Raw genomic sequence first — 19,024 nt, 5'->3', positions numbered from 1 at the left:
CCTGTGTGCAATCAAACTGGACATGCACAAAGCATATGACCGAGTGGAGTGGCCTTTTTTAAAGGAAATCATGTTGAGACTAGGCTTTCAGCAGGATTGGGTGAATTTAATTATGCAATGTGTGTCATCGGTGGAATATCGGGTTCGTTTTAACACGGAAGAAACAGAGAGCTTCAAACCATCTAGAGGACTGAGGCAGGGGGACCCTCTCTCCCCATATTTATTTTTGTTATGTACGGAAGGCCTAACTGCACTCTTAGCTAATGCAGAGGAGAATAGAAGTATTTCCGGAATTAAAGTTAGCAGAGATGCCCCATCTATTTCAAATCTCCTATTCGCAGATGATTCATTAATCCTGATGCAAGCTAATTCCATGAACGCGGAGGCGCTGAAAGCAGTTTTGGATGCTTATTGTGCTGCATCGGGGCAAATGGTGAGTGTTGAAAAATCTAGTATATTTTTTAGTCCCAACACGAAAGTGGAAGATAAGGCGCATATATGTACTATTCTGAACATTATGACTGAAGCTCTCAATGACAAATATTTGGGTCTGCCTTCAAATGTGGGTATGGACAAAAGTGATTGTTTCCAATTCTTAATAGATCGAATTGTTATGAAAATCAGTGGTTGGAAGGAAAAGTTACTATCAACAGGAGGAAAAGAAATCCTTCTCAAATCGGTTGTGCAAGCTATCCCAACTTATGCAATGTCCGTCTTTAAAATTTCTAAAAAGATTTGTAAAGGAATCATTGACGCGATGTCGCATTTTTGGTGGGGTGACGAAGACAATCAGAAGAGAATGCATTGGATGGCATGGTGGAAGATGTGTGTACCTAAAGACCAAGGAGGAATGGGTTTTCGAGACATACATTGTTTCAATCTGGCCTTGTTAGCCAAACAAGCGTGGCGCCTGCTTGATAACCCTGATTCCCTGTGTGCCACCATTTTGAGAGCTAAATATTTTCCAGATGGAGATTTAATGAATGCGGGTCTGAAAAAAGGATCCTCTTTCACTTGGCAAAGCATTATGGCCGGAGTGGATTCTCTCAAAAAAGGTTATATTTGGAGAGTTGGTAATGGACAGAATATTGATATCTGGAGAGATGCATGGATCCCGAATGGGGCAAATAGGAAAATTATCACTCCTAGAAGAGGGCAGATTCTAACAAAAGTTGCTGATCTTATAGATCCAATCAACAATTGCTGGGATGAAGATTTGGTAAGACAAACATTGTGGCCAATTGATGTCCAGAGGGTGCTTATGATCCCCCTCCCCACGTATGACATGTCGGATTTCATAGCTTGAAGTTTTACAAAGAATGGACTATTCACGGTTCGTTCTGCTTATCTGGAGGAATGGAAAACGCAAAATGGGAGGAAATTGCAACACTCAGATGGCATGGGAGGAATAAATGTCAATACTATTTGGAGCAAGATTTGGAAATTATGTTATCCAGCAAAAGTGAAGATTTTTATTTGGCGTACCTTACATGGAACCCTCCCGTGTCGTGTTACATTTGCTAATAGACATATGAAAATTTCGCCCACCTGCCCATCATGTTCGAACGGGCATGAAGATGCTAAACACTTATTATTTTTATGTCAAAAGGCAAAAGAGGTGTGGGAGAAACTGGGACTGCACGAAGCCATTAAAAAAGCCTGTGCGGTCGATCATGCGGGAGAGGCAGTACTTGAATTTCTACTTTTTATGCCAGAACATGAGCTATCTACAGTGGGCATACAGAATGTTCGCGAACTGATCGCTGTAACAGCCTGGTATTTATGGTGGGAAAGACGTTCGCTAGTCCATCAGAGAAAGACCCAAGATACATACCAAATTTCGATGGGAGCCCGTGCTATAACAATGAACTATGTTATTGCCCAATCCTCCAAGGCAACAAATAAAATAGAGGGATGGACGAGACCCCCTCTAGGTTTTGTGAAATTAAATGTCGATGCTTTGTTCGATTAAGACATGCTTAGAGGCACAGCGGGAGCTGTACTTAGAGATGATAAAGGAAGATTTATTGTTGAAGGGAATTGGAAGATGGATTGGTGTGCAGATGTTTTAACAATAGAAGCCATGGCACTGCGTTTTGGGTTATTACTTGCACAAAAGGCGGGAGGCAACCGACTTGTTGTTAACTCCGACAATATGGAAGTAATTGACACGATGAAGAATGGAGGACATACAGCGGGAGCGGCGGCAGCTGTTTTTGATGATTGTTATTTTATGGCTTGTGATTTTCTGTTAGTTAGATTTGAACATTGTAATAGGAAGGCAAATAAAGTAGCTCATGATATTGCTAGAGTAGCTAAATTTTCTGAAACAAGGGATTGGTTTGAGGAACCTATGAACGATATTGTAAATTTTCTTGTAGATGATGTAACCATTATTACTAATAAATAAAGAGGATGTTTTATTTCAAAAAAAACAACCTTTTATTTCCACATGTTAATAGTTAAAAGTCGATGTAAAATCATTTCACCAAAATACACAAGTCGATATACAACCAGATGAAAAGAAAAATGTCCACTATTATTTCAGTTCACAGTACAAAGCAAACCCAGCCAGTAAGGATCTTTAGATGATGATGCCCCAACACTTCTTCGGCGGGAAGTCATGCTCCATCGGCAGGCCCGTCGACAAGCACACTAGGAACACCTCCACCCTAGTCATCGTGTCCATGTCGATGATCACTGTGTTCAGCCCCCGGCCGATCACATAGATCTTCCTGCCGACGATGACGAGCTTGCAGGACGACAGCCTGTCGACCATCACCCACTCCTTGGTCTCATTCAGTCACATCATCAGCTTGGTGCGGAGGGACTGGTAAGGCATGTAGAGCGGCCTCTCGACAATGATCGTTGGGCCAGACCAGCACAGGACAATCTCATTGTGCTTGCCCCTCCAGGACTGGTCGACAGGGTCGTATAATCCTGCAAAGTACAGCTTGTTCTAGGACGCCTTGTGGATGGTCACCAACTCATCATCCAATGCCACGAATTTGAAGATGTCAGGGGTGAGCATCGGGTTCTTGTGGGAGCACCAGGAGTCTGTGGATTTGTTGCATTGTAAAAATCCTACGAACTACTATGATCAACGTTGAATGTCTCTCCTTCTTGTTCAGGGAATAGGGTTGGGCGATGTCGGCCCGCCGAAAGTCCATGGACACGTCCGTGGACATTTGTAAGAGTCTCTTTGCTGAACGTTCTGGGAGATTCCCTTAGTACTAGCTTAAGGTCCATTTAAAGCACATGTGTTCAGAACTTTACTAGTGTTCACTCTATATGAGCTGTCGACCTTGGATTCTAGATGTAACTATTGGCTATAAAAGGAGTACATCTTTATCTAAAAGAAAGGAACTTTATCGAGCAACTATAAATGTTTGTAATGGAGCACGTAGATTGTTATAGTGGCTTGTGCTTCGATAGAGTAAGAGAAATTGACCACTGAGATGAGGCTCACTTGCACGTAGATTGTTATAGTGGCAGTGTTTTGTTCGTTCTTGAACATCTGCCAAATGTGGCATGCGAGATCTAGACCTTTTTTTACCCTTCCAATCTGAGCATGCGAAGCATCAGGAAGACAAGCGGTGCTGGAAACAATAATAGCCGCTGATGGTTTTCTTCCCGCTCAAGTATGAGCACGAAGACTAAAACTACTGCGAATCTCTCAACTCGTTAACGAAGTGCCCGATTGCCTTCCAGTAGCCACCAAGTTGCCGAGACAAACGCAATGTACCACTGTGATTGCCATCCTGTACATGGTTGTACCAATTGGCAAACTAGTACGCACGGATTGCGTTCAGGGCAAGTTAGACAGCTTTAGCTGAAGCAAACTGACGAGCAACCAAGCAGGTTTCGATGCAGATTAAAAGTGCATATTAGAAGTAATCCCTTCAATCAAGAATGGCAATATAGTCATTTTGAATCAAATTAATCTATTCGATACACTTGATCTTCAGGCTGACGATGGTATTTTTTAAGCAACTTTAAGATTCGCGTAAACTTTTTGGGTTGTGTATCGAAGCAAAACTCAGTTGTTTCAGTAGTTTCAGGGATCTTTCGCATAAAAGTTTTTGGATTGGAACAAAACTTTGCAAGTAATTTTTATACAATAAAACAAAATTTCTGAAGCCAAGAACTACCGGAGGGGGGCACCTGGGTTGGCACAACCCATCAGGGCGTGCCTGCACCCCCCCTCCAGGCACGCCCAGGTGGGTTGAAACCAATGCTATAAAATCATATTTTTTCAGAAAAAATTAGGAAGGAAGAATTATCTTGTTTCGCAATACGGAGCCACTGTCACCTCCTGTTCTTCATCGGGAGGCCAGATCTGGAGTCCGTTTGGGGCTCCGGAGGAGGGATCTTCTGTCTTCGTCATCACCAACCCTCCTCCATCGCCAATTCCATGATGCTCTCCATCGGGAGTGAGTAATTCCTTCGTAGGCTCACTGATCGGTGAGGAGTTGGATGAGATTCATCATGTAATCGAGTTAGTTTTATTAGGGCTTGAACCCCAGTATCCACTATGTTCTAAGATTAATATTGCTATGACTTTGCTACACTTAATGCTTGACACTTTGGGCCAGGATGCCATGACTTCATATCTGAACCGTTTATGTTATCACCATTATATCCATGTTCTAGATCCGACCTTGCAAGTTATAGTCACCTATTACGTGTTATGATCTGGAAACCCCGGAGTGACAAATAGTCAGGACACTTTCCGGTGATGACCGTAGTTTGAGGAGTTCATGTATTCACCATGTGTTAATGCTTTGTTCCGGTTCTTTATTAACAGGAGGCCTTAATATCCCTTATTTTCCAATAGGACCTTGCTGTCACGGGAGGGTAGGACAAAAGATGTCATGCAAATTCTTTTCATAAGCATGTATGAGTATTTACGAAATACATGCCTACATTATATTTATGAACTGGAGCTAGTGCCGCATCGCCCTAAGTTATATGATGAATATCATCTAACAAATTGGCAATCCAATGCCTACAATTTTCCTACATATTGTTCTTACTAAGTTACTACTACTGTTGTTACTATTATCACTGCTACAAAACTATTTCCATCACCAATCCTGTTGGGTGATTTCTACTCTATTTCGCATAACCCCATGACATTTCTTTTCGATTCGCTTAATTCCCTAATCTAATCAATCCCGTTCAAAAATCATCATTTTCATATTTGAAAATCCAAGAAAAACAATTGACATACCACGAGAATCCATGACATAACACGTCTGTATACTAAAATCGCCTTTAGTTTGTCTCACCTTCTATAGATAACTACCTTACTTTTAGCAGTATCATGTTTAGTTTCTGGAGGGAGAATGCACGATCAAGTGTGTGGGGGAGGGCAACAACGATGAGCACGCTGAGTGTCACCAGCGAAGAGTGCAATTTCCCATAGAATGAGTTGCGTTGGGAATTTGATTGAAACTTGGACAATCCGAGTATCCTTGGAGTCCTCTTTTAGCGCTATCCTGATTACTCTAGACTGGCGGGATGGAACTGAGCAAGCCACATGAGTGTCTTGGGCATTACTTCATCAAAGATGCTTACCCTGAGTGTTACCTCGCCTCCAAGAGTGGTTCGGCTCTTCCAGTGTGCTCGGTTGTGGTGATAATATGTTTGTCAACTGTTGCAACATTCACCTTTACTACCATGTGGGGGAAATCCATTATATCCACTGATTGATGACATTGTTTCAGTTTTCAACAGGAGAACCAGGCGAAAAGTGTATGAATTAATGTGAGTAGGATAGAGCAAAAACCCGTTACGATCAGAATTTATTCGCATTCAACCCCAGGAACAAACAACCTTTTCTTTCCACATGTTAAGAGTTAAAAGTCGATGTAAAACCATTTCACCAAAATACACAAGTCGATATACAACCAGAGGAAAAGAAAAATATCCACTATTATTTCAGTTCACAGTACAAAGCAAACCCAACTAGTAAGGATCTTCAGATGGTGATGACCCCACACTTCTCCGGCGGGAAGTCATGCTCCATCGGCGGGCCCGTCGGCGAGCACACCAGGAGCCCCTCCACCCTAGTCGCCGTGTCCATGTAGACGATCACTGTGTTCAGCCCCCTGGCCAATCGCATAGATCTTCCTGCCGCCGATGACGAGCTCGCAGGGCGGGTGCGTGAGCTTGTTCGACAGCCTATCGACCATCACCCACTCCTTGGTCTCATTCAGTCACATCATCAGCTTGGTGTCGAGGGACTGGTAAGGCTTGTAGAGCGGCCTCTCAACAATGACCGTTGGGCCAGACCAGCACAGGACAATCTAATTGTCCTTGCCCCTCCAGGACTGGTCGACAGGGTCATATAATCCTGCAAAGTACAGCTTGTTCCAAGACGCCTTGTGGATGGTCACCAACTCATCATCCAACACCACGAATTTGAAGATGTTAGGGGTGAGCATCGGGTTCTTGTGGGAGCACCAGGAGTATGTGGCTTTGTTGTGGATGTCCCCAGAACTAGGTGACTTGTCTGTCAGTTCGAGTCCTTCAGTAACATAAATCTTGTCATTCAGAGCTGCCAATACAACCCATGAGGATGTTTCGTTGGTTGAAGCTTGGTTAGCCAAGATTATGGACCCTATATGTGGAATGAAGCTTAAGGGAAACAAGTACTAGGAAAAGATTCACAAGCACTACCATGAACATAAAAAATATGTGGAGTCGAACCCTATCCATGCCACCCACATTGAGGCATCTCTCCAACATAGATGGTCCACCATTCAAGACAACGTAAACAAGTATGTCTGTGGCTATTCCTCTGTGCTTGTCAGGAATCAAAGTGGGGGTTGGAGTCACTAGTCTTCGTTTTGTCATCATTTGCATTGCTAGCTTTGTTTGTTGCATTCTCATGAGTAATTCTTGTTTGATAGATGGGGTTGGCGGCCACTTCGTACAAACAAATCGAGAAGAAGCCATTCACTTTTAAGCTATTGTTGGTTGAAATTGAATGGTAAACTGAACTAGCAACAACTTGTCGATGATCTCAAGAACAACAACAACAACAAGAGGTTGAAGAGAGACGGTGGCTCAAGCTCCCAACAATCAATTGGATTGGATGACGAAGAGTAAGAAGTTGTAGGAGAGGTTGCAACTTTCTCGGGATACATAGGATTCGAGGATAATGTTAGTCGACGCAAACCTCTTGGATCCACAAGGCAAGAAGTGGCCCGAGGTGAGAAGAAGGCGATCAACCTGTGTAGCTAGTACGAGGGGGTGAGATCGGCCACGGCAGTCGTGGATGTGACCCAGATGGCGATTGTCAAGTGACTCATCATGTTGGCTAGACGCGGCCCGGACATTGAGTTTCATTTTGACATGTTTGAATTGTTTGAATTGTGGTTCATTTTACTTTGTTGCATTGTCGAATTGGTGATGAATTTGTGTTATATGATTGGCGTGCGTGGATTTGCATGGATTTTGAGGGTTTGGGTATGAGGAGTATGGTTGTTCGGTAGGACTTTTGAGGGGCCATCTGATGCTGTTCGGAGTCGTGCCCAGGCGCGTCTGCAGATGTTTAGGGGGCGGATTTGCATAGTCCGGTTGTAGATGCTCTTATGAACAGGGTTTGGTAGCACATATATTTTATTTCTGTACCATGATAGAAATCAAGTAATACTATTTTTTTTTCTTTACATACTTCTAACTTTTTTATAATATATACAATAGGATATTCTCCTACCTTCTAATAGAAAAACAAGAGTTTTATTTCCATGTTGTTCCACTTCGCAATCGTTGCTTTGTCCTTGTTTGTTGCAATATTCAGTTTTGGGTTGCTTAAACTGTAGATTGGCACCACAAAGCGTCAATAGTTCTTCAACACTTGCATCACATGTTGTGGGAATAAATTTCACAAGGGGTAGAAATGAATGTCCACAACAACCGCCATGTAAATTTTGGTGAAGGAAATTTGCCTGGGCCACACATCATGTCCATTTGCTGACCTTCTATAAATAACTACTACTTGTATAGCAGAATCACATTTAAGGGAGAAAGCATGACCAAGTGTATGAGGAGGGCAACAATGATGATCATGATGAGTGTGTCACCAGTCAGATAGTGCAATTTCCCACGGAATGAGATGCATTGGGAATTTGATTGGAACTTTGACAAACCAAGTATCCTTGGAGTCCTCTTTTAGCGTTACCGTGATTATTCACCGGAGTGGCACGATGGAATTGAGCAAGCCACAGGAGTGTATTTAGCATTACTTCCTCAAAGATTCTTACGTGAGTGTTACCTCGCCTCCACCAGTGATGCTTCTCTTACTATTAGCGCATGTATATGTCACGTTGGGCATGTCCCACATATTGTTGTAACCATCCTAGTTTCTACATTGTAGCCCATGCCTGCGTGCCTAGATTGTAGGGTTGGCGCATATATGTGTAAAGGTCCTGTAACTCAGTCAATACATAGTGAATCTTCCTGTTCAACTCTTCCAGTGTGCCTGGATGGTGAAATATATTTGTGAACTGTTGCAACATTCAGCTTTACTATCATGAGCCGGGGGGGGGGGGGGGGGGGGGGGGGGGGGGATCCATTCCTATACACCGAATGATGACATTGTTTCAGTTACGATCAGAATACATGTTATGGTCAGAATTTATTTACATTCAAATCGAGGAATAAATGATCTTTGCAACATGTTAACACTTAAAAGTCGATGTACAACCATCTCACCAAAATACAAGTCAATATACAGCCATAAGAAAAGAAAATATTTCAATTCACGGTACAAGCAACCCAGCTAGTGGCAGTCTTCAGATGGTGATGACCCTGCATTTCTCGAGCAAGAAGTCATGCTCCATCAGTAGGCCCGTCGATGAGGACACAAGGAACCCGTCCACCCTGGCCACCATGTCCATGTCGATGGTCACTATGCTCAGCCCGCGGCCGACCACGTAGATCTTCCTGCTGACAGCCACGAGCTCACAGGGTGGGCGCGGCTTGTCCAATAGCCTGCCAACCATCACCAACTCCTTAGTCTCATTCAGCTATATCATCAGCTGGGTGCCGAGGGACTGATCAAGCATGCAGAGCATCCGGTCCACAACGACCGTCGGGCCAGACCGGCATAGGGCAATCTCATTCTCCTTGCCCCTCCAGGACTGGTCAACAAGGTGGTATATACCCGGGAAGTACATCCTATTCCAGCACGCCTTGTGGGTGGTCACCAGCTCATCACGAATGCCACGAATTTGACGATGTCAGGGGTGAGCATCGGGTTCTTGTGGGACACTAACAGTCTGTGGCTTTGTCATAGATGTCCCAAGAATTGTGTGATTTGTACATTAATCAAATCTCACCCGTAACATAAATCTTGTCATTCAAAGCTACTTGTCATCGAGACCAACCTGCATAGAGAGTATGAGGGCGCGAGAGCGGCCACGGCTATCACAGGCGTGACCCATATGGCGACAATCGAGTGATTCATCATGTTGGCCGGACGCTGAATTTCATTTTGGCATGCTTTAGTAGTTGAATTGTGGTTCGCCTTGCTTTGTTGCATTGTTGAATTGGTGATGAATTTGTGTTATATGATTGACGTGCATGGATCTGCATGAATTTGAGGATTTTGATGTGAGTGTGATTCGTCGGTAAGACTTTTGAGGGGGCGTCCAACGTTGTCCAGAGTCTTGCCCGGGCGGCTCTGCGGATGTTTAGGGGGCGGATTTGTGTAGTCCGGCTGTAGATGCTCCTACAAACATGGTTAGCACATACATTTTATTTCTGTACTGCGATGGAAATCAAGCGATACTTTAAGTTTTTCTTTACATACTTATAACTTTTTAATAATATACAATAGGATATTCTCCTACTTTTTCATAAAAAATAAGAGTTGCATTTCTCTGTTGTTCCACTTCGCAATCGTTGCTTTGTCCCTGTTTGTTGCAATATTCAGTTTTGGGTTGCTTAAACCGTAGATGATCACCACAAAGCGTCCAAAGTTCTTGAACAATTACATCACCTACTGTTGGAATAAATGGCCACAACAATTGACATGTGAATTTTGATGAAGGAGCGATGTCTGGGCCACACACCAAGCCCATGCGCTGACCTTCTATAAATAACTACTACTACCTCCGTTCCAAAGTACATGACGTTTTGGTATGCTAGTTTAGCCTACTAAAACATCATTTATTTTGGAATGGAGGTAGTACTATCTTACTTGTATGTAAGAATCACATTTAGTTGCTAGAGGGAGAAAGAATGAAGTGTGTGAGGAGGGCAACAATGATGAGCATGATGAGTGTCACAAGTCAAATAGTGCAATTTCCCGGGGAATGAGATGGGTTGGGAATTTGATTGGAACTTTGACAAACCTAGCATCTCTGGAGTCCTATTCTTCTAAAGTTACCATGATTACTCACCAGAGTGGTGCCATGGAAATGAGCAAGCCAAAGGGGGCATCTTGGACGTTACTTCCTTAAGATGCTTACCGTGATTGTTCTTCTCACCTCCACCAGTTGTTCCGCTCTATCCTGTTTCTTCCAATGGCTTCCAGTGTGCCCGGCTGTGGTGGGCATATGGAGCCCTACCTATTGCTAGGCAAGTTGTGTTTGTCAACTGTTGTAACTTCCAGCAATTACTCTTTTGTGGGGGGGGGGAGGGGGGACAATCCATACCACACCCACTTAATGTTGACATTGTTTCAGTTTTCACCTCGACGTGTCGAGGACAGGGCAAAAAATGTAGACATAGCGAAAACCTGTTACGATCAGAACTTATTCACATTCAAAAACTACAAACAAAAATAACCAACAACCGAGGGACTGGTCGAAGAATAAACAACCTGAGCTTTCCTTCCCTCATGTTTAAAGTTAAAAATCAATCAATGTACATCCATGTCACCAAAATACACAAGTCGATATACAGCGAGAAGAAAAGTAAAATGTCCACTATTATTTTATTAGTTTGCAGTACAAGCAACCAAGGTAGTAAGTGGTCTTCAAATGGTAAAGACCCTACATTTCTCATGTGGGAAGTCATGCTCCATCAGCAGATCCGTCTACGAGGACACAAGGAACCTGTCACCCTAGCTGTCGTGTCCATGGCGATACTGTGCTCAGCCCCGGGCCGATCGCATAGATCTTCCAGCCAATGGCCACAAGCTCACAAGGCGGGCGTGTGAGCTTGTCCGACAGTCTGCCAACCATCACCCACTCCTTGGTCTTGTTCAACACATCATCAGCTTGGTGTCGAGAGACTGGTCGATCATGTAGAGCGTTCCATCAACAACGACCATCGAGCCAGGCCAGCATAGGGCAATCCCATTCTCTTTGCCCCTCCAATACTGGCCGACCGGGTCATATATACCCGTAAAGTACATTTTGTTCTAGGACGCCTTGTGGATTATCACCAGCTCATTATCCAATGCCACGAATTTGACAATGTCAGGGGTGAGCATCAGGTTCTTGTGGGAGCACCAAGAGTATGTGGCTTTGTCATAGATGTCCTAAGAATTAGGTGATTTGTGTGTTAATCCAATCCCATCGTAACATAAATCATGTCATTCAAAGCTTCTTATCATTCAGATCAACCTGCATAGGGAGTACGAGGGGGCGAGAGCGGCCACAGCAGTCGCGGGCATGACCCAGATAGCGACTGTCGAGTGATCCAGCATCTTGGCCGGACAACGCACACACGTTAAATTTCATTTTGGCATGTTTGAATTGTTTTTCATTTTGTTTTGAGGATCAAAGCAATCACCGCTGTCATACAACAAGCTTGCAATCACAGAACATAATATCGCTAAGCTCAGGCGGGAGAGCCGCCAGCAAGAAGAAATCGTCTTGACTTGTTGCCATGGCAGCGAGCATGTGTGCCAACATGTTCTGATCCCTTCTCACCTAACCAAACTGAACAGACCTGGACAAGCTTAGTGAAGCACGAATATCAGCAATAATAGGCAGTCCAGTTCCACCTGCACAACGGCGTTAAAGTATTTCAAAAGCTTTTGTACATGCGACGCCCCATTGAAAAGAATTTCCCAGTGTGCCAAAGCCTCCGCTTCCTCCATAGAAGAGCAGGGACCGATGCGACGCCCCATTGAGAAGAAGGGGCGGCCACTGCACCGGCAGCACTCGCCCCTGAGGTTGCATCAAACGCATCATCCGAATTCAATTTACCACTCCCGCCAGGTGGGAGATTCCAGTTTGCAACAGCAGGCGGGCGCGTGGACACGCGACGATCCCCAAATAGATTACTGCAGCAGCTACTTTTCTCGTTTTCCGTTCGCACCTGGGCATGGCTGATTTCCTCCATATACCTGACCAAGAACGACACTGAACCCGAGATCGATTCTTCGCCATCGCTGTGTTATATGTTGTCTCGAAGAAACCATGCTCTCCATAGGAGGAGCAGAATTTTTGCAATCGTTTATTCATCACATATGCTGAGGAGTACTTGAAATCAATATTTCCCAGTGTGCCAAAAGGCCTTCCCTTTTCGGAAATGTTCCGCTGCGCTCGCATAGCTTGTGGGAGGCTTTGCTTTTTGTACATGAGACCACCACATGGTACTCATTTTCTTCGGCACTTCCACAAATGTCACAAATACGAATTGCGGTTTATTTTCTTTTGTTGCATTGTTGAATAGATGAATTTGTGCTATATGATTGAAGTGCATGGATTTGCATGAATTTGGGGGTTTTGATATGAGGAGTGTGGTTGTTCGGTAAGCCTTCTGAAGGGTCGTCCGACACTGTCCGGAGTGGTGCGCGGGCGCGTCTGTGGATGTTTAGGGGGCGGATTTCGATAGTCCAGTTGTAGATGTTCTTACAAACAGGGTTGGGTAGAACATATATTTTATTTCTTTACCGCAATGGAAATCAAGCAATACTAGTACGTTTTCTTTACAAATTTTTTTTAATAATATATAGTAGGATATTCTCCTACTTTCTCATAAAAACAAAGTTTATTTCTCGGTTGTTTCAATTCGCAATCGTTACTTTGGCCTTGTTTGTTGCAATACTTTTGGGTTGCTTAAACCGTAGATGGGCACCACAAAGCGTCAACAGTTCTTGAGCAATTGCATCACCAACAATTGTCACAAGGCGGTAGAAATAAATGGCCACAACAAGTCTGGGCCATCCACTATGTCCATTCACTGACCTTCTATAAATAACTACTCCCTTCATTTCTGGCACCACAAAGCGTCAACAGTTCTTGAGCAATTGCATCACCAACAATTGTCACAAGGCGGTAGAAATAAATGGCCACAACAAGTCTGGGCCATCCACTATGTCCATTCACTGACCTTCTATAAATAACTACCTACTCCCTTCATTTCTGGCACCACAAAGCGTCAACGGTTCTTGAGCAATTGCATCACCAACAATGGTCACAAGGCGGTAGAAATACAATGCCACCACAAGTCTGGGCCATCCACTATGTCCATTCACTGGCCTTCTATAAATAACTACTCCCTTCATTTCTGGCACCACAAAGCGTCAACGGTTCTTGAGCAATTGCATCACCAACAATGGTCACAAGGCGGTAGAAATACAATGGCCACAACAAGTCTGGGCCATCCACTATGTCCATTCACTGACCTTCTATAAATAACTACTCCCTTCATTTCTGGCACCACAAAGCGTCAACAGTTCTTGAGCAATTGCATCACCAACAATTGTCACAAGGCGGTAGAAATAAATGGCCACAACAAGTCTGGGCCATCCACTATGTCCATTCACTGACCTTCTATAAATAACTACTCCCTTCATTTCTGGCACCACAAAGCGTCAACAGTTCTTGAGCAATTGCATCACCAACAATTGTCACAAGGCGGTAGAAATAAATGGCCACAACAAGTCTGGGCCATCCACTATGTCCATTCACTGACCTTCTATAAATAACTACTCCCTTCATTTCTGAATATAAGACCTTTTAGAGATCCCACTATAGACTACATACGAAACAAAATGAGTATAAATACATCTATATATATCACTAATAGTCCATAGTCGAATCTGTCTTATAATCTCTAGAAGGTCTTACACTACCTTACTTGTATAACAGAATCACGATTAGTTGCCGAAGGGTCACGTGAGGGCAACAATGAGCATGATAGTGTTATACAGCTCAAATAGTGCAATTTCCCGGGGAATGAAATGCGTTGGGAATTTTTTTAGAACTTTGATGAACATTGGTTCTCTGGCACTGTGCCGGGCCATGATGGGTAGTGAAGCTACAACATTCAGTTTTACTCTCATGCTGGGGGGGATCCATACTGAAACAGACAGGGCGCACACCTGGACTTGTCCACATTGTTTCAGTTTTACAATCAGAATTTATTCACACTCATGTTAACAGTTAAAAGTCAATCGATGTACAGCCATCCCACCAAAATACAAAAGTCGATATACAGCCACAAGAAAAGCCAAAACGTCCAGAGTTATTTCAGTTCACGGCACAAGCAACCCAGCAGGTGGCGGTCTTCAGATGGTGATGACACTGCACTTCTCCGGCGAGAAGTCATGCTCCATCAGCGGCCCGGTTGACGAGGAGACCAGGAACCCGTCCACCCTGGCTGCCATGTCCATGTCGATGGTCACCGTGCTCAGCCCCTTGCCAATCACATAGATCTTCCTGCCGATGGCCACAAGCTCGCAGGGTGGGCGTGTAAGCTTGTCCGACAGCCTGCCGACCATCACCCACTCCTTGGTCTCGTTAATCCACATCATCAGCTTGGTGCCGAGGGACTGGTCGAGCATGTAGAGCGTCCCATCAACGACGACCGTCGGGCCAGACCAGCACAGGGCAATCTCATTTTCCTTGCCCCTCCAGGACTGGTCGACCGGGTCGTATATACCCGCGAAGTACATCCTGTTCCAGGACGCCTTGTGAATGGTCACCAGCTCATCATCGAGTGCCACAAATTTGACAATGTCAGGAGTGAGCATCGGGTTCTTGTGCGAGAACCAAGAGTCCGTGGCTTTGTCGTAGATGTCCCAAGAATTAGGTGACTTGTCTGTCAGTCCGAGTCCTCCAGTAACATAAATCTTGTCATTCAGAGCTGCCGTTACAAAGAAGCACCTGAAATCAAAACAGCAGGACATAAGTGGATCACCCATAGTAACTAGGAAACTAGGCCACATATGCAATGGGGAAAACAAAGAGAGAACAGAAGCTGATGGAGTACCTAGCAGTAGGCATTGGTGCAGCTTTGCTCCAGTGATTTGAAGCAGCATCATAACAATACACTTCATCAGTAGCATCCTTTAGCCAACTACAACCACCCATGAGAAATAACCTCCTGTCCAAGGACTCTATGGAAACGCCTTCCCGCCCTGAGCATGGAGGTTCCATGACTTGGATGACTTTCAAGCACCGGGTCGTAGGGTCAGGAACAAGAACATAGCATTTGAAGCCTGTACCCCTACAGATCACATATATCCAGGACTCATCCAAGTTGTTCCTCTTGCGGTAAGAGTGCCACTCTTCACTACATAACAATGCCTTCCATCCCCTCGAGACACATCTAAGAGCATTGTGATACTGGCGAGGAACCCTTGCCAGGCAAAGAAGAGCGATCTCGTCCGGAAGACCATGTAGAAGTGGAGTCTGGAGCTCAGCAGATTCCATCTTCCTACAGAATAGCTTCTGGTAATCACCACTTTCAAGGTGATGGTTCATCCTAGTAACACAGAATAAAGCAGGTGAGAAAGGGACAGCTGTTCGAATTGAAGCCATAAAACATAACTAAAGCAAACGGAGTTGGACAAAGTGCTGAAAACCCATTTGGTGGAATTCAACTCAATCAAGGATATGGACAAAATAAGATACATGGACAACACATAAATCAAGAGGTGGTGAGCTTTTCCAGAAACACACAATTTTCCAATGGCACTAGTGTTACTGACAAACCTTGTTACCACAAATATTATAATCATTGTTTCATTCTTAATAGGCACATTTTCTCAGAAAATTTAATCAGTTTAGGATTTATAATCAGGTAGTGTAACTTCTTAAAGAGACACCTTTCTCAGATACCGTCCTTGTGATCTCATCATAGCAAACAAGCAGAAATAAAAGGAAACTAAAAGGAATTATGTGTTAACTTCTGTAATAGTGATTCTTAAATGGGTGGACAGCACCACACTAAAACAGTGAATACAATGGATCCCTAGTATTTTCAAGCAACAAAATATTAGTTGCAACAATTGTTTACGCGCATCGTTGCTCAGAAAATTTGATCAGTTTTGGAGGTATAATCAAGGAAAGAGGACTTTATAAAGTACACCTTTCTCAGATACCGTCCTTTGATCTCATCACAGCAAAGAAGCACAAAAACTGGGAAACAAAACAGATACTCTAATGGGACTACTAACAAGCAGAATATATTGTTCTTTAAGCTGACACATGTGCAAATGACAAAAGGCTGTTGTGGTCTGAAATCCATTTGCTGAGAAAATTTGATCAGTTCAGAATGTATAATCAATGAAGGAGCACTTTTTAAGAGACACCTTTCTCAGATACCGTCCTTGTGATCACAGCAAAATTTTAGTTCTTCTATAATTCAATTACAGCACTTTGCACTGAATATTTTATCAGTTTAGGATGCTTAATCACTGATTGAAGAGCCAAAACATTGTAAGGATGACAAAGCAAACACCAAATGAGGGCAAGGTGAGATATTATTTAATGTATACCAAACATCGAAAAAACATGTAATTCTGCCTAAAATGCAAGAAGAGCATGTGGATTGCCATTGAATTCAGGTTTGCCATTGTTTGCTCAGAATGTATGATCAGTTTAGGATGTGTAATCAATGAAGGAGGACTTTTTCAAGAGCCACCCTTACTCAGATACCGTCCTTGTGATTCGTCACAGCAAACAAAGAAGCAGACGAAGGTTACATAACCCATGAACCTAGCAAATCAAATGGATTTACATTTCAAGCAGGATATGCGCTTCAAATGAAGAAGGCATTGTAAAGACACACTTTAGTGATTGTGGATCACTTGTCAATTCATGTTTTCAGATGCCTGCTCAGAATATATGATCAGTTTAGGATGTGTAATCAAGGAAGGTGGCCTTTTTCAAGAGCCAAATTACTCAGATACCGTCCTTGCGATTCATCACAGCAAACATGCAAGCACAAAATAGCTATGAAAACTAGTCATACTCATGCTACCATTGAACACAGCGAAGTACATGCTTTCCATTTCAAATGCAAGAGAACAAAAAAGAAACATGGAAGGGTGTTTGCTCAGAAATTAAGATCAGTTTAGGTTGTATAATCAAGGAAGGAGGGCCTTTTCAAGAGCCACCTTACTCAGATACCGTCCTTGCGATTCATCACAGCAACAAAAAAAAGCTAGTCACACTTATGCACCACCCGATGAAACCAGTGAAGTAGATGGTTTACATTTCAAACAAGAAAGGTTGCACGACAAAAGAAACAAAGACATTGTAAAGCGACCAACTGGTTCGAATGTCCAATTCAGATTCGAATATGTTTGCTCAGAATATATGATCAGTTTAGGGTGTATAATCAAGGAAGGTGGCCTTTTTCAAGAGCCAGCTTGCTCAGATACCGTCCTTGTGATTCATCATAGCAAACAATTAAGTTCACACAAGCATATGTTTAATATTTCAATGAAAAAGAAGAAAAACAAAATGAAGTGATGAGAACCATGGGAGTGCGTTTGCTCAGAATTTATGATCAGTTAAGGGTGTGTAATCAAGGAAGAAGGCCCTTTTTCAAGAGCCACCTCGCTCAGATACCGTCCTTGTGATTCATCACAGCAAACAATTAAGTTCACACAACATGTCTTGTAAGCATATGTTTAATATTTCAATGCAAAAGAACAAAAACAAAACAAAGTGATGGGAACCATGGAATGGATGTGCGTTTGCTCAGAATTTATGATCAGTTAAGGGTGTGTAATCAAGGAAGGGGGCCCTTTTCAAGAGCAACCTTGCTCAGATACCGTCCTTGCGATTCGTCACAGCAAACAAAAACCAAACATATCAGCAAAGCATATGTCTCACATTCCGATGCAAGAAAAACCAAAAACAAAACACTACGATTGGAACCATGGAATGGATGTGCGTTTGCTCAGAATTTATGATCAGTTTAGGGTGTGTAATCAAGGAAGGTGGCCCTTTTCCAAGAGCCGCCTCGCTCAGATACCGTCCTTGTGATTCATCACAGCAAACAAATCAAGACAACACAAGATATAAGTGGAGTGTACGCTGCACATTTCAGTGCATGGAAGCAAAGAAACGCTCTGAAGGAAGGGTGTTGTGCTTGCTCAGATATTAGTCTCAGATTGGGTATAATCACGCCGCGGGAGGACCCGTCGCTCATATACCGTCCTAGCGGAATCATCACGGCAAAACAACCGCCAGCCTCGAGGGGCAGACGAACCAGGGCCAATCCAGAAATGGAGAACGGTCACTGCTCCTGCTACTGCTACTCAACGTCAACCAGGCCCAGATCGGGCGAACGAACGAACCCTACCAGCGAAGCACCCTACCGCGCGAGAGATCCCCAGTCTATCTGATCCACCAACGATCTACACTAAGCAAACTAGCAGGCGTACATCGACTGGAATACCATCGGAGGGGGGAACCAATCGCACCTTGTGGGGGTGCGTGCGTGCCCATCGGATCTGACGGGACTCGGGGTGGGCGCTACCGGCGGCGAGAGGCTGGGGAGGCGGGGAACACCTAGATCTGGCGCGGGGGGGGGGGGGGGGGGGGGGGGGGGGGGGGGGGGGGGGGGGGGGGGGGGGGGCTGGGCTAGGGTTTGCTGGCGGCCATGGATGCGGAGAGGGGAGGGGATGGCTCCGTCTGCCGGCCGTTATATCGTGGGTGGAGATGGATGTTATCCGGACAGGACCCTCATTTTCCAACTATTCGCACCGTCTAACCTGATCTGCGCCATTCAGGGAGAAGTGTGGAATTAAGCACTGTTGTGTGGGGTTGAGCGTAAAACCGGCAGCTTATTTAGCGGCAAAATAGAAGGGGGC

At 44.1% G+C, this 19,024-nt stretch overlaps 1 protein-coding gene, 10 non-coding genes and 4 pseudogenes across 11 annotated transcripts; all 15 read right to left on the bottom strand.

The window, feature by feature from the left end:
* Positions 1–5,983: 5,983 nt before the first annotated feature.
* On the bottom strand, positions 5,984–8,344 carry LOC125516431 (annotated as a pseudogene).
* Positions 8,345–8,711: 367 nt separating this feature from the next.
* LOC125516430 lies at positions 8,712–10,455 on the bottom strand (annotated as a pseudogene).
* A 538-nt stretch (positions 10,456–10,993) lies between these two features.
* Positions 10,994–12,356, bottom strand: LOC125516429 (annotated as a pseudogene).
* Positions 12,357–14,320: 1,964 nt separating this feature from the next.
* LOC125513506 (F-box/kelch-repeat protein SKIP4-like) lies at positions 14,321–18,784 on the bottom strand. Its single transcript, XM_048678635.1, has 3 exons — positions 18,635–18,784; positions 15,187–15,681; positions 14,321–15,080 (listed from the first exon to the last, which is right to left on the bottom strand). The coding sequence occupies exons 2-3, from the start codon at positions 15,678–15,680 to the stop codon at positions 14,483–14,485; spliced, it is 1,092 nt and encodes a 363-aa protein (XP_048534592.1). The 5' UTR covers position 15,681; positions 18,635–18,784; the 3' UTR covers positions 14,321–14,482.
* Positions 15,958–16,065, bottom strand: LOC125517722. Its single transcript, XR_007287765.1, has one exon. It is a non-coding gene; the product is annotated as a small nucleolar RNA Z118/Z121/Z120 (small nucleolar RNA).
* Positions 16,221–16,327, bottom strand: LOC125517719. Its single transcript, XR_007287762.1, has one exon. It is a non-coding gene; the product is annotated as a small nucleolar RNA Z118/Z121/Z120 (small nucleolar RNA).
* LOC125517723 lies at positions 16,444–16,546 on the bottom strand. Its single transcript, XR_007287767.1, has one exon. It is a non-coding gene; the product is annotated as a small nucleolar RNA Z118/Z121/Z120 (small nucleolar RNA).
* LOC125517714 lies at positions 16,775–16,883 on the bottom strand. The gene has a single exon (XR_007287756.1). It is a non-coding gene; the product is annotated as a small nucleolar RNA Z118/Z121/Z120 (small nucleolar RNA).
* Positions 17,030–17,137, bottom strand: LOC125517721. Its single transcript, XR_007287764.1, has one exon. It is a non-coding gene; the product is annotated as a small nucleolar RNA Z118/Z121/Z120 (small nucleolar RNA).
* Positions 17,250–17,356, bottom strand: LOC125517720. The gene has a single exon (XR_007287763.1). It is a non-coding gene; the product is annotated as a small nucleolar RNA Z118/Z121/Z120 (small nucleolar RNA).
* Positions 17,504–17,611, bottom strand: LOC125517713. Its single transcript, XR_007287755.1, has one exon. It is a non-coding gene; the product is annotated as a small nucleolar RNA Z118/Z121/Z120 (small nucleolar RNA).
* LOC125517718 lies at positions 17,693–17,801 on the bottom strand. The gene has a single exon (XR_007287761.1). It is a non-coding gene; the product is annotated as a small nucleolar RNA Z118/Z121/Z120 (small nucleolar RNA).
* LOC125517717 lies at positions 17,900–18,007 on the bottom strand. The gene has a single exon (XR_007287759.1). It is a non-coding gene; the product is annotated as a small nucleolar RNA Z118/Z121/Z120 (small nucleolar RNA).
* Positions 18,102–18,210, bottom strand: LOC125517715. Its single transcript, XR_007287757.1, has one exon. It is a non-coding gene; the product is annotated as a small nucleolar RNA Z118/Z121/Z120 (small nucleolar RNA).
* On the bottom strand, positions 18,298–18,393 carry LOC125517724 (annotated as a pseudogene).
* Positions 18,785–19,024: the final 240 nt, after the last annotated feature.

This window comes from Triticum urartu, chromosome 6 (genome assembly GCF_003073215.2).
Source record: "Triticum urartu cultivar G1812 chromosome 6, Tu2.1, whole genome shotgun sequence".
Taxonomy (NCBI): domain Eukaryota; kingdom Viridiplantae; phylum Streptophyta; class Magnoliopsida; order Poales; family Poaceae; genus Triticum; species Triticum urartu.
The sequence above is the reverse complement of the archived record's forward strand: the minus strand, read 5'-3'. Positions and strand labels throughout refer to the sequence as shown.